The sequence below is a fragment of the Balaenoptera borealis genome, assembly GCF_965194805.1.
Source record: "Balaenoptera borealis genome assembly, chromosome: 3".
Taxonomy (NCBI): Eukaryota; Metazoa; Chordata; class Mammalia; order Artiodactyla; family Balaenopteridae; genus Balaenoptera; species Balaenoptera borealis.
Window position 1 is genome coordinate 111781086 of NC_138866.1, and position 15679 is coordinate 111796764.

The 15679-nt window shown below is 36.7% G+C and overlaps 1 protein-coding gene across 1 annotated transcript in view; it reads right to left on the minus strand.

Moving 5' to 3' along the window:
- HERC1 (HECT and RLD domain containing E3 ubiquitin protein ligase family member 1) overlaps nt 1-15679 on the minus strand; it is a 227558-nt gene that overhangs the window by 48237 nt on the left and 163642 nt on the right. The window contains exons 42-54 of the mRNA XM_082383545.1: nt 14837-15068; nt 13396-13520; nt 12168-12388; nt 10934-11202; nt 10113-10165; nt 9220-9420; nt 8281-8455; nt 4769-5039; nt 4416-4629; nt 3034-3239; nt 2133-2260; nt 1287-1414; nt 254-454 (exon numbers count right to left, since the gene is read on the minus strand). Of these exons, the coding sequence (XP_082239671.1) occupies nt 254-454; nt 1287-1414; nt 2133-2260; nt 3034-3239; nt 4416-4629; nt 4769-5039; nt 8281-8455; nt 9220-9420; nt 10113-10165; nt 10934-11202; nt 12168-12388; nt 13396-13520; nt 14837-15068 (2424 nt within the window). The remainder of the gene's footprint in view (nt 1-253; nt 455-1286; nt 1415-2132; nt 2261-3033; nt 3240-4415; nt 4630-4768; nt 5040-8280; nt 8456-9219; nt 9421-10112; nt 10166-10933; nt 11203-12167; nt 12389-13395; nt 13521-14836; nt 15069-15679) is intronic.

A 15679-nucleotide genomic window follows, 5' to 3' on the forward strand; every position in this document is an offset into this window, starting at 1 on the left:
TAGAGCCCACTAGAAGTGTTCAGACACTTGCACAAAGGATAAATGACTAATTTAGATCTTATTTTGGCAGTGATGTGTGGTAGGGGTTGACAAAGAAATATCTTTCAACTTAGTAGCTAACTAAAATGAAATACCAACTGAACAATTTAGAAAACAAAACCAAAAGTAATATTTACTCAGCATGTGCCAAAAAAGTAAATCTATTTGATTGCGGGGAACACTTTCTCAACCAGACACAATTCCAGTCACTTACCATCCTTTCGATAGCAATGCTCCAATTCTCGACGGTGCATGGTGGATACATCAACAACTTCAATCAGTCCTAGAGAACCATCCATCCGTCCCACCAACAATAATTCTGGAGATTCTCCTGACCAGGCTGAGGATGGACCCTCTTCTGGCCAAGCCAGGGCAGAGACCCAGTGAGGCTGAATATCTACTAACCCTTTTCCTCCTAAAGAGGGAGAAAATGTTAACTAGTTGTCACTTAATTCTTAAAAACAATAGCGAGAACAAAAATACGTACTATTTAATTTAATACACTCAAAGCAGTCCCCAATTTCATAATAGCCTACTAATGAATAAGACTGCAAGGCAAGATCCTTCATTTATATACTACATATGATTATCAAATTCATAGCTTTTCTGTAACTATTAATAGGACAAAAATGATAGCTTTATAGGAGAAAGAATAAAGGAAAATAATCAACATACAAATGTGAAACACTTAAGTCCTTTCCTAATAATTACTGAAAACCAAATTAACATACAAAATTTACCTATAGTTAAGGCTAGCTGTTCCTTCAAATATATGAAATAGAACAGCTATTACCCAAACATGCAAAAGCAAACAAAAATGCTGGTAAGCCCAAGATTACAATCATAATTTTTACTTTCCAGAGAGGTATTATTAAAAATCAACAAGAGTTTGTCCCTGTGAAACAGATAAAATTAATAGAAATATTTCAGGTGATTCAAAAGAATACATAGCTAAAAACGCAGTGACTGCTACTTCTCTTCAAATCCTACTCTGAATGCTGAGTGGTACATAGAAAGAATTTTTAGTTTACAACTACCAGGTTAATTGAAACTCCTAGAAGGAAGAGTCAGGAAATGAACACTTTCTCTTTAATTTAAAGCATACTATGCATAGATTTTCACAGTTGATGAATAGATTGTGAGATTCAAGGTGAAGGGAAGCCAATGTTTGGACTTAGAAGGCTAAGAGAAAGGCTTTTTTTAAAAAAGTAGCTTCAGTAGTTTACTAGTATTTATGTGACTCTTACCATTAACTTGCCAGATATTCACCATCTTTTCCAAAGCCCCAGCTAGATATTTGCCACTGATACTCCAGGAAACAGGTGAGAAACTTGGATCACTAGGTGATCCCAGGCTTTCCTCAGCATCACCTTCCCTAGAATATAACAGATATGTATGGAATTCTAATCCCCATCATCACAAAGTAAACTAAATCCTAAACCTTAAAATAAGGGTTTTATATAGACTATAGTACATAAAGGCAGATCAAAAGCTTTTACATTTCAAAAGCCTGGCTAGCAGTATTTGACAATCACATAATTGCTAGTGTTTGTCATAACGTGAAAAATGTAGAATTACAAAAGAGTAATACTTAGACAATTCATCATTTAATGTAGTACATAATTTGTCAACAAAAATATTCTGGTTCCATATGGGTTATACACATGGTTATTACTCAGAGCACACTGACTCTTGTTTGCCTAATAGCTAGGGAAGTTTTATAGCTAGCTATAAAAATATAAAAGATGCTACACTGTGCTACAGAAAAAATATCATTACCCTAATTCCTAAATAATCCTTGAAGAATGATAGAAAATTAGCCTACTGTTTTATAGAATTGAACACTTATAATGCTGGCATAGTAGACCTTGATTTAATTTTAAGTAAGTTGACAGATATTGACAGTTAGTATTTTTATTTTCTAAATTACTATCTTGCAAATTAGAAAAAAAAAACACTGGAGACTGTTCTAAAAGAAAAAATTGTAAAAAATTTTAGTGACAATTTGAGTACACTAACACAACCAAGATGAAGCATGTTCAGGATTCTCTTATTTTTAAATGTTACCCAAGAGAACTAATGTCAATACTCACAATCTGTTGAACACACAGGTCTGTTGCAGTGAATACTGCTTCTTGGTGACATTCCACACCCGGATGGTGCCATCATTGCCACTTGTAGCCAAGAGTCCTTTTTTATTACACCAAACACAAGTCATTACCTAGAAAAGATAAAAAGTCCAGCAATATTTGAGCAAGTTTTAATTCAAATGATTCTATAATTTGAAAGAGTTCTATCAAATTAAAAGAAAAATCTACCATGAAATTGTAAAAGAAAAGTATCCATGTTATAAAACAAAATGCATGGTCTCATTCTTTTCTAACTGGCTTGTAAATATACAACTATTTGAAGTATAGCTTTAAAGTACTATGCCCAAACTCATTTGAGTTATATTAGACCTGTTTACAATCTTTACTAAACATGCTTATTTAATTAAAAAACATTTATTTAATTCAATAAAATAGAAATATTCAGCATGTTCTATAAAACTAATTACACAGACTAAGAAATGATTTTTAAATTGGTAAAATAGAGGTCAGTCTTCATTTCCTAAACTGCCCTTGTCACTGCTCAGGAGCCCAGTGGGTTAGATTAAAACAGGGAGACCAATTGCATCTTTTCTTGCATGTATAAACCCTCATCTTTTGTGAGGCTATTCCTTTGGTTTTCTTCTCATCTCCCATCTGACTTTCCCATTTGTATAATATTATGTCATATAGTATACAACATACACATGTAGAGAAAGGAGAGTTGGTAACTACCAGACAAATGACTGATAATTTAGCTTGTGTGTGTGTGTGTGTGTGTGAGTATGTAAGAGAGAGAGACACACATACACACACCCATGATCTGAACTTTAAGCTCTTGGAGAAGAGGAGAAACTATTTTATCTTACATAAGGTGATCGACACACTTGGGGGTCAAGATACATACTCTGTTTTGATGAGCCTCCAACTTGATAAAGGAGCATTTTCTGAGATCTCCTCCCATATCAGCGAGTGTTTGTGGAGTAGTTTGGTTGTCGCGGTCATGTGCGGCAAGAGTGCGCACAAGCTGTTGCGCAGCCCACTGCCTATGCTGTGAGGATAGCCTGGAGGAGAGGCAGCAGGCTGCCAGGGCGTTAGCCAGCTCCAGAGGGCCTACAGCAGAAGGATCATAGGAAGGATGGGCATACAATTGGGCAGTTAAACCTGCTTAAACAAAACAATGAAATGATGCCCAGGTGAGAGCTGGTGGTGGTGAACAAACAAAAATGGGTTAAACTATCTTTTAAGAATTAGCACTTTTTCAAGCAATCATTTCACTAAGATATGCATACAAGGTATAAAGCATTTATCTCACATCAAATTCTATATTAAATCTGATTCACTGCAAATGTACATTTATATACACTAATCAGTAGTCTTTGCTCTAAGGATACACCGACTGAGAATGCAGCAGAAATCATTTTAAGGCCAGGGCAGAGGGAGCATGACCTGAAGAATAAGAGTTTGGCTTTTGCTGCTCAAAAGTGATCTTAGGGACTTCCCTGGTGGCGCAGTGGTTAAGAATCCGCCTGCCAATGCAGGGGACATGGGTTCAAGCCCTGGTCCGGGAAGATCCCACATGCCATGGAGCAACTAAGCCCGCGTGCCACAACTACTGAGCTTGCGCTCTAGAGCCTGCGAGCCACAGCTACTGAAGGCCGTGCACCTAGAGCCCGTGCTCCACAACAAGAGAAGCCACCGCAATGAGAAGCCCGTGCACCGCAACGAAGAGTAGCCCCTGCGTGCAGCAACTAGAGAAAGTCTGCGCAGCAACTAGAGAAAGTCTGCGTAGCAACGAAGATCCAGTCCAGCCAAAAATAAATAAATGAAAAATAAATAAATTTAAAAAAAAAAGTGATCTTAATAGCCAGTCAAGGGAATGCATTGATAGATCCAAAAGCCCATCTCTCTTGGCCAAATGGTCCTGATGAAGAGAAGGGTAAATACTATGTTTAAGTAGTCCCTTCAAATTGTATCATCTTAAGACAAAGAAAAAAATAGCACTACTTTATATAAATTATATTCAGGAAGCCTACCAGGATTATTATCTATGGTGACCCAAACCATAATCTAATAAAATAATCTAATCAAACCAAGACTAATTTGGTACATTTTCTAATATTTGTTTCCAGGCACAATGAAAAAGTATCCATGCACTTTTCTTATGATCTAACTTAATAAGTATACATGATGTTATGTAATTCATCACATACAACAATGCAAAAACATATTTTTAAAAACACATCAAATTGATTAGAAGACTGTATATTTAAATCGTATGAAACTTACCTTTCTTTTCAACTTCTGACTTATCATAATTAGGTCTCAGTTTGGCCCCTTTGTCTGCTAGTAATGCCACAAGGGCCTGAGTTACAACAAAATTTGGGGAGGTTACAAGCTTATTCTCTTCAGCAATTCCTCGGAGAAAGCTAGGTAGAAACTTTCGCTGAATTGGATCATCGACCGTGGTTAGATTTACCCCTGTTGCAGCAGAAATCAAGTTCTGAAGAGGCAATCAGAACAGACAGGTTTAATTTTTACATATAATTTTGGAACAAAAAGAAGATTTTATCTCAAAAGGTTCTTTAAGAATTGGCTGGAGATAAGCAATGCAATTAGAAAAGCACTGAAAACTATCCTACCTGTGTACACAACTGCACCAGGAGTTTTGCAGCACTAGGAGTGTTTGATGCTAGACATCCCACTGCTGTGCTCAGATAGGCCAGGCAAGAAATGGGCTTGTTGGCCTTGCTGTGCCCACCTCGTGAGCGTTCTGAAGTGCTTGCCATGGCGGAAGGGCTGGTGGAGAGGCCCGCTCTCCCTGCTGCAGCCAAGCACATTAATCGAACCAACGTTCGGATATCTGTAAGCCCCAGAGATTCAAGACCAGCAGCCAGGCTACAACTGGAACCACTGCCAGGAAAGGAAAACACTTTAGATGCATAAAGAAAATAAATTTAAGGGACCACCTGGAGCCCCACATATCATCCATAGCACCAACAACCACAATAAGAGGCAAACGCTGCACGATCACTAGTCATACGTGTCCTTAGAGACGTCCAAAAATATTATGTAAGCTGCAAACTGTTACTGAAACTTTATTTTAGTAAGTATTGACATGCTTAAGTATACCTGAATTACCAAAGTGTAACTTACAGAAACGTTCACAAATCATGAATTTTCACAAACTGAACAAACCTACGTAACCATCTTCCAGATCAAGGAACAGAACATTACCAATACCCCAGAAGACTGCTTGGGCCCCCCTCAGTCTCTAGGCCCTCAAAAGTAACCGCTATTCCAACTTTTTAAGGCCATAAACCAGTTTTGCCTGTCTCTGAACTTCATATAAATAGAATAATAAAGTATGTATTCTTTTCTGTCTGGCTGCTTTTACTCAGCATTATGCTTGTAAGATTCATCCATGTTGTTGTATTACAGCAGCAGTTATTCATTTTCACTGACACAGAGGCATACTGTGGAGATGTTCGGGTTCAGTTCCAGACCATCACAATAAAATGAATATTGCAATAAAGAAAGTCACACAAATATTTTTGGTTTCCCAGTGCATAAAAAAGTCGTGTTTACACTACACTGTAGTCTGTTAAGTGTGCAACAGCATTAAGCCTAAAAGAACAATGTACAGGGACTTCCCTGGTGGTGCAGTGGTTAAGAATCCACCTGCCAATGCAGGGGACACGGATTTGAGCTCTGGTCCGGGAAGATCCCACAAGCCGTGGAGCAACTAAGCCCCTGCGCCACAACTACTGAGCTTGTGCTCTAGAGCCCGCGAGCCACAACTACTGAGCCCGCGTGCCACAACTACTGAAGCTTGCAAGCCTATAGTCCGTGCTCCGCAACGAGAAGCCACCACAAGGAGAAGCTCGCGCACCGCAACGAAGAGTAGCCCCCACTCGTCGCAACTAGAGAAAGCCCGCACGCAGCCAATGGAGACCCAACGCAGCCAAAAATAAATTAATTAATTAACTTATTTCAAAAAAAAGAACAATGTACAAACCTTAATTTTAAAATAATGTTAACCATCATCTGAGCCTTCAGAAATCTTTTTGTAACAGTAACATCAAAGATCACTGATCACAGATCACCATGACAAATATAATAATAATGGAAAAGCTTGAAATATTGCAAGAATTACTAAAATGTGACATAGAGACATGAAGTGAGCAAATGTTGTTGGAAAAATGGTGCCAATAGACTTGCTCAATACAGGGTTGCCACAAACCTTCAATTCGTAAAAAAAAAAAATGTAATATCTGCGAAGCACAATAAAGTGAAGCACAATAAAAAAAGATATGTCCATATAAATGAAATTAAGCACAATTCATTTATCCATACAGATGAGAGCATGGGGCTATTATGAATAGTACTGCTATAAATGTTCTTGCTTATGTCTTTGGGTGCACGTATGTAAGCATTTCTGTTGGATAAATACCCAGAAGTGTTTTTCTGGGTCATAGAGTATGCTAATATTCACCTTTAGTTGGTACTACCAAAGAGTCTTCCAAAGTAACTGTCCCAATTTATTTTCTCACCAACAGTGTATGAGAGTTCTAGGTGTTCCACACCGTCATGATCACTTTTTTCTCCCCAATCTTTTAAATTTTAGCCATTCTGATGGGTGTGTAGTAGTATCTCATGGGGTTTTCATTTTCATTTCTCTGAAGACTAACGTGACTGAACATCTCATTGTTCATGTTTATTGGCCATTTTGAGAGCCTCTTTTGTTATTATGTCCATTTTTCTTTTGGGTTGTCTGTCTTTCTCTTACTGGTTTATAAGAATTCTTTACATATTTTGTTGGTTATATGCATTGCTAAGATCATCTCCCATTCAGTGGTTTTTTTTTTTTTTTCTTTAACTTTTTGCCTTTTTACTTCTTAAATGACTTGCTAAACAGAAGTTGTTTTTTAATGTAGTCCAATTTATCAATTGTTTTCCTTAAAGTGAATGTCTTTTGTGACTTGCTTAAGAAATCTCTGGTTGTTCCAAGATCAAGAATAAAATCTTCCTCTGTTATCTTATAGAAACTTTATTCATTTATGTTTCACATTTAGACCTAAGAGCCACTTGGAAATACTTGCTTTATATAGTTTGAGGTTGGGGCCAAGACTCATTTTTTTCCCTTAAGTGAATAAACCATCTGACCTAGCCCAAGTTACGGAAAAGACCACCCTTTCCTCATTGCTCTGTAATGTAAGCACTGTCATAAATCAAATGTTTATCTACACGTGTGAGTCAATTTCTGAACTTCATTTTCCACAGTCCAAACTGTCTATTCTTGAGCCAACCCCATACAGTCTCATCTAAATTTTTTTTTAAATATCCATTTAAAAAAAAAATTTGTTTATTTATTTTTGGCTGTGTTGGGTCTTCATTGTGGCGCTCAGGCTTTCTCTAGTTGCGGCGAGTGGGGGCTACTCTTCGTTGTGGTGCACGGGCTTCTCGTTGTGGCTCACGGGCTCTAGAGTGCAGGCTCAGTAGTTGTGGCACACGGGCTTAGTTGCTCCGCGGCACGTGGGATCTTCCCGGACCAGGGCTCGAACCTGTGTCCCCTGCATTGGCAGGCGGATTCTTAACCACTGCGCCACTAGGGAAGTCCTCATCTAAACTTTGAGTTTTTCTTTCAGGGTCCTTCTGTCTTCATTGATTTACTGTTAAATACCCCTACTTAATCATTTCCTAAATGAATGTCTTTTAGGTATTCTTGGCTCTCTTCCCTTTTTTAACATTATGCTCCACAGTATGAGCATAGCAAGAGTCTCCACGATGGAATATACAGGCTGACTTAGCTACACAGTTGGTAAGCTCTGCAGAAAAACTCACTCGACCTTTTATTTTTACCCTACACCAAATGGATCAACAGCTTTGGTTTCCCATTTCAGATAAAAAAATAAAATTTTCAGTTTACTCAGTTACTATAACGGCAATATTTTCTACCTAAAAAGAGCTAAGCATTAACTGAATGACTGACTGACTGACTGAATGAATGAATAATAATGATGACTATGTCTACTTCTTTCATTCAACAGCTATTCAAGTTTCTAAAACTTCTATCCTCCCAAACCATACCAGACTCCCGTCTAACACATACTAGAGGCTAACTTAACATCTTTTGACACAGAATAACACTTACCTGACTGAGAGAAGAGACAGAGCTCTCATGACCATGGTTCTGGCCAGAAGAACCTGAGCAGCAGCAGTCACTCTCCTTAAAGCCACCACCCGGTCATGAGGGTTTGCTAAGGCAGCTGCCTGTTCACCTAATGTTATTCTCCCAGAGGAACTCTTTTCTACAGAGCCATGGCAACCTGAAAAAAATAACATTTTGCTTAGTTTATAAGAAGGTAAGAAAAAAAATAGCCGGACTACTGAAAAATTTTCCATTCTACCTAGGTTCTAGGCTACCAGGAAATAAAGCAAATCAATGTGTTTTGCTCATCTGGAACTTTGTTATACAGAAAATTGCTTGGGAGAAATGGACATTTCTAAGTCAATAATCTATTATAGGAAAAACATGATTCTTAAATTTTTTTGGTTTTATTTATTTTTGCTCATGTATCACTTCTACTGATATTAACAAATATAGGAAAGATATAGTTTTTAAAATATGCTTTGAGTACACATAAAGGGCTGAGTCACCAGTACTGCCCCAATTCTTTATTTAGTATTCCATACAGCAAAAAGTTACCATACCCTCGCACCAAAATTTAAAAATACCGCAAAAAAAAAAACAAAACAAAAAACAAAAACAAACAAAAAATACTGCAAAATAGTTTTTATTCATTTCCAGGTTTGTCTTAACACAAAGTTTAAAACAAACAAACAAAAAAAACCCCTATATTTTATAAATTTTCTTTTTATCACTTCAATATTTTATAAAAAGAAAATATCAAAAACTTAATATTATACTATACCTTCAAAACATTAGAATAACTGGCTAAAGATACTTGATGGGATAGGAAATGTTGAACCCTTATTATTATTAACCTTTACCTTATTATTATTTACCTTTCTAAGAAGCAAATTAATATAGACTCTATAAAATCCATGCCAGTCAGCATTTCAAGTTTACCTATTTGCATCAGAGTCTCTTCCATACTGTTGGTTGCTGTTACCATTGCTACTGATGCTCCCAATGGATCACTGTCAGGGAACTGAACTGGTTCTGGTACAATGCGGCGGTCGTTTAAACCAAGTGGTCCAGCGAGTAATTCAAACTCTTCTTCACCTGTTAGCTTTTCCTCTTCATCAACATCCAACATGTCCCAGTCTTCTGGAATTTAAATAAAGAAGTGTATGGTATGTGAATATAAACATGAAATAACTCTGCTGGCAATGGTTATGGTGAGATATGTCTAAAATGCAGATGGACTGAAAGCCGAGCGCCTACAAAATGAACTACAGCACCATCTCCTGGTGACCCAACCAAACTGCACTCCTGAGTTATAGTGAGACTAAGGGAAAGGGAGGCAGAGCAGTCAAATCCATTTAAACCAAAAGCACATGTTACAGTTGGTAATGGAGGTTTCAACTAATAAAAAATATTGTTATGGGGCCAACAAAAAGTTCTTGACCCTGTCCATAATCATTAGGAAATGAGTTACTTCAAATAAATGAATGCTCCAGATAAACTGATGCTCACTTCAATTTCTTATCTTTTACTTTCCTCAATTAGGATGGAAATTCAAAATGTACTACATACTTTCCCTACTTTGAAAAAATATGTATGCCACCAGAAATTAACATTCTGTGACAAAACTAGTATTAGGACCCAGGTCTTTTTTGACTTTGACTTTTAAAACTAGGGCTGTTGCTACCAAACTATCTTGAACTTTTGGGGGGAAGTTTAAGTTAACATGTATGTAAATACAAACAAACACATGAAGGTAAGTTTTAGTAACAGATGTTAAGCAGAAGGTACATACAAAAATATATGTGAAATAAAGAAGCTCTCAAAACAACTACCTTCATACACACTGTCCTGCTTGCCAATTAGATCTGGAGCTTGTCCCTTGTACCTGCACCAAACACGAAGAACATTGTGTTTTTATATAAAACAGTTAGTGCCCCAAAGTGCAAATTATGTCATTAGGACATTTTAAAAAGTCATTAATAAAGCAACACAAAATTAAAAAGTGTGTTTCATGTTATGGGCTAATGTAATAAAAACTATTGGTATGTAATAAGTGTTTACAAAATCAATGACTATTTTACCAAAATACTGGGGAGGTTTCTAGGTTACCTACATAAGTCTTTTAATCAAAACCTATTCCAGAACGCCTTAAAGACTTTAATAGTTGACAATAAGGGCAAAAACCCTACTCAATAGCAAATAGTTGCTATTCAAGGGTATAAAGAAGTAATATTTTCATGGAAGCTCATTTAATCTAAACAGTCTATATTTTTCATCAAGAAAAAAGACCTTAAGATGTCAAAAATACGGTGAGAAACACCAAAGAAAAAAATTGAACATAAGCCTCCTGAAGGTTAAAGCAAGGGTTCCACTCACAACATGACAACAAATTAAAGGTTAACCCAGTCAAACTCCAGTGAAGGACCTGAGGCCATACCACTGTTCCCAGACTACAGGCTCCCACCTCTGGCAGGAACTTGAATTCTTCCACCTCCCTCATCCTTGTCCCCAGTTCAGCAATCATAGGACTTTATAAAGGAAAGGTTAAAGGTTACTCCTCACATTAAAAAAAGCTACAATTCCCATGTCTTAAAGAGAGATACTTTATATACTTCAATCAGAGGGTATGGATATCTATCCAATTTCAAGGTACCTTTCAGAACTTGTTGCCTTGGATTTGGTCTTCAGGGCTAAGTACTTTTCCCTGCAGCTGCCACATAGCAGGTAGTATGGATTTCCACTCCCACATTCACCACCGAACCAGCCATCCACATAGGAGCCGTTGCTGCGATAGCCCTGGCGGTTTGCACTGCGCCCACAGCCTGGGTGATTTCTCTTCATGTGCTGATTGAAGCTGACGACACTGCACTCACACAGTTCACATACCACCACTTCTTCCCTGTCTTCAGACTCACAAACATGCTGCACAAAATAATTTCATATCAAATTATTAGTCAAGTTAACATAAAATTAAGAAGAGGTAAACAGATCATTTATTATGTTAAAATTAACAACTTTGTTTACATATGCTGGAATATTTGCAAGATGTTCATCAAGGCTATATAACAAAGTTCTTTCAAATCAAAATCCAGATCACAAAGTCTGAAGGTGTTCTTTGCCCCTTCCTCACACTAATAAGTGACAATAAAAGTAACTGACTATCCTACTGAGAAAAAAGTTATTAATAAAAATGACAATCTGCCCCATCTCAAATGATTTAAAATCCCTCCAATGAAAACTACTTTCATCTGATCATAACATGCATATCTATTTTCTGAATTTCTGAGAAGTCATTTGGATTCATTTATCTTATTAACATAATATGGTATATGCTCTTTCCTACAGAACTTATACTTGTGAACTTCTCAGTTTCCCTGCTACAAAAAGTGTAATGCTAAACAATGTAAACATACAAACCCATCATGTACCCTGCCCTTGGATGGAGGCATTTACAAGATCTAGGTGGCACTGGTTCCTAGAATGAGGCATTACAGTGATTAAATAGAACCTATAAAGAAGAAGAGCATGCATTCAGATAGGAAGGTAAGCACAGTAGCCATGTTAAACACCCAGCAGAGCTGACTGGGACCTGATGCCTATTTTGTAATCTACCTTTGATATCAGAAATCAAATTATCACAGCACGGCTCTATTCATCTAGTCTGGGGAGAGAAGCAATAAAATCGCACAGAGAAAGCAACAAGAGAGACTTTTTCTTACTAGTTTGTAGGTATCAAAGTAACCTCAAGTGTTAAAGCCCCAAACTTTAGGATGAGATGTCAGACTTTTCAGAGTGTTACAACTCTAGGAAATGCTGTTATTAGTAAGCTGTATGAACAGGAGGGCAGGAAAATAAGTCAGAGCAGCCCCCGCTGCAGTCACACACACCCAGGTAGGCCAATCCAGTACCTCTGGGATCCACATTCCCAGAATATCGTTGTCACTGGTCAGGTCTTGTCCAAACATAGCTTCCATCGCTTCATCATCAAGATCAATTTCCAATTCCTCATCTAAATTAAAGTCATACAATGCCCCTGGGTCTTGTTGCAAAGATATTCCTTCTCTCCGACTTTGATTCCTATGGGCCTGCACAGAGCGGTATAACCCCGCTCAGAACAAAACAAGAAAGGCATTTTATTTGCATGTATAAAATAATTCTGAATATTTTGCCAGTTCTTGACTGCCATACAATGCAGGTGAGAGCCTACCTCAGCTGACTTATTGGATTCCAAACCATAAACATAAAACTTTACCTAACATATGTGTTTCCTCTTCCGTGAAATGGGGATAATAGTATTCATACCTTGCAGAGCTGCTGACAGGTTTAAATAAGATAATCTATGTAAAATATTTCATAATGTCTGTTATATAGAACACTCAATAAATATGGGCTGTTATTATCCTTTTAGTTTTTTTTTTTTTTGTCAGTCGCTTTCATTATATGTTAAATACACATCCTATATGTTCTAGGACAGTCTCAATTTTTCTGTTCCCATAAATTACTGAATCATTATTTACGTGTGAATAGTTCAAAGATTAAACTCTGTTTTGACAAATGACATATTCTAGATTTTAGTTTGGAAAATATATTCCCTATAATTTAAATTTCACATGCCCAGAACATAATCTTAAAAATATTTACTAAGGTAATGAAAAAATATATTTTTGCTTATCTGGGCCTTACCTAGTAGTGAAGCCCTAAAATTCACAAAGTACATCAGAAAAGCCAGTGCCTACTTTGGCACAGTGCTCTTTCTAGCTCCTTCTCACCAGTGATGTCTTAAACATGCATCTTCACTTCTTAAATTATAAGTATTTTGAGGGCAGAGAGAGCATTTATGAAATTTCTCAATATTTACAAGTGACCAGTATAGCATTCTGCACCCAGAGGGAACTTAAAAATAAATCTATGAATGTATGCTGTGATTTAAATTATGTAAAATTATATAAATGCATAGAAAGTAATATGCAAATAGTTGCTCTTTTAATGTGGAGGTACTGAATACTTAGTATCATTAGTTTACATCTTCTTTAATGTTGCTTTTACATTTACTTTAAAATATAAACAAACTATATAATACTTTTACCAAGAGAAGGATGTGAAACATATACTTACCTGCTCTTGCTAGCAATGTTCGAGCAGCTAAATCAAACTTGTGCCTTCTTGTAACTGCTGAGCGACCCCTAGCGGGTGGTCCACTTCCAGAAGCTGCATTCTCTACATGATCCAGATTATCAGGGCTAAAAGAGCAAGTTTGAAAGCAACACACATTTTTAAAAATAATCATGAACAGAAAGCCCAGGTGCAAGCTTGCTTGTAGTACTTTTTCCTCCAAATATTATCGAGAACAAAATATGGTTTGAAACATATCTTTTGTGTCTGGCTTATAAATATGTCATATTGCCCTGAGCAATAATTTTGTCTGGTTTTGAAATACACCAACAATGAAATTACGCTTAATGCAAGTTTAAATTCAAATGAGGTCAATGGCCTTAACTAAATCCTAAAGGATTAAATACTTAAAAATTGAAACGATCGGGAATCCTTGCCTTGGAAAAACAGATATTTCAAAATAAGTTATGAAAATATTCACTGAGCTTGTCAGAAAAAGTCTGCATATTAATATAAGACACAAGCCCCCCATATAACTTCATGAGCTAAAATGAAACGAAGATTTAAAGTCATAAGAAGTGCTGAAGGGGGAGGATTTTAGAAAGAATTATAGAATATTTTATTACATTTCTTTTTAGGCTAGGCATTATCAGAGAATTCATTTCACAACTTTAAAAAGGGGTGTATTGTACTGGATATTAAAAACTAAAGAAGAAATGAAAATATAAACCCATATTAAGAGACAGAAAAGATTTAAAAGTCCATTTCTATTGAATGCATTAATTTAAATCAATTTATATTAAAGTGAACATTCTAGTTTATATCTCTTATATAAGATAAAATTATTTTATCAACATGTTTATTTCATAATAAACTTACTTTAATTTTTAGTTTATTCTTTTCAGCAACTTTATATTAAAATTATTTCCTTATTTTCATAAAAACATCATTCAAGTCAAAACGTGTCATGTCCAGGGTAAGAGAGTGTCATGGACATATATACACTACCAAATGTAAAATAGATAGCTAGTGGGAAGCAGCCGCATAGCACAGGGAGATCAGCTCGGTGCTTTGTGACCACCTAGAGGGGTGGGATGGGGAGGGTGGGAGGGAGGGAGATGCAAGAGGGAAGAGAAATGGGAACATACTGTATATGTATAACTGATTCACTTTGTTATAAAGCAGAAGCTAACACACCATTGTAAGGCAATTATACTTCAATAAAGATGTTTAAAAACAAAACAAAACAAAAAAAAACGTGTCATGTCATTCTGTTAAGGGTGCTTCACAGAAACATAAGCTTGTAACTGAAATGTCCACCTTTTCATCTCTCTCTAGTTATCAACCTTATATACCATTAGAAGCCTCTATGAAGGGATATAATGGGGTTCTTGGGGTACCATTTATAACACATGGAACAGAAATATGGAAATTGGAATTTCACCTTTCACTAAAGCCTTCCTCCATTTCAGCAGCATCAGCTGATGGTATGTCTCCAGGTGACTGCAAATAGCAGGGATCATTTGACTTCCCACCACTGCCTACAACTGCGGCTCCGTGCCTTGAGTCGGCTGTGCTGCCTGACTGGGGCTCCTCCTCATCCTCATGCCCAGGGTGCTCTATCATCCACATGGCAAGGACAGTGATGTTCTGGGCATCAGCCTCTCCTCGAGCACCTGAACAGGGGGAAAAAAAAGGTCTAATACTGACTTTCGGCAAAATAATTAGTTATTCATGCTATCAGTTTAAGACTGTCTGCTATGTTGCCACTGTAATTGAATCTTGTGTTAAAAATCTTACCAACCTTTATGACCTCTTAAAAAACATACTGCCTTTAATAAAGATGGTGCTTCTCATAACCGCATATAATGATACATAAAAAGTTATAGTAAGAAAAAGAAATAAAAGGAATACAAATTGGAAAAGAAGTAAAACCGTCACTGTTTGCAGATGACATGATACTATACATAGAAAATCCTAAAGACGCCACCAGAAAACTACTAGAACTAATCAATGAATTTGGTAAGGTTGCAAGACACAAAATTAATGCACAGAAATCTCTTGCATTCCTATACACTAACAATGAAAGATCAGAAAGAGAAATTAAGGAAACAATCCCATTTACCATCAGAGCAAAAAGAATAAAATAACTAGGAATAAATCTACCTAAGGAGGCAAAACACCTGTACTCAGAAAACTATAAAACATTGATGAAAGAAATCAAAGATGACACAAACAGATGGAGAGATATACCATGCTCCTGGATTGCAAGAATCAGTATTGTGAA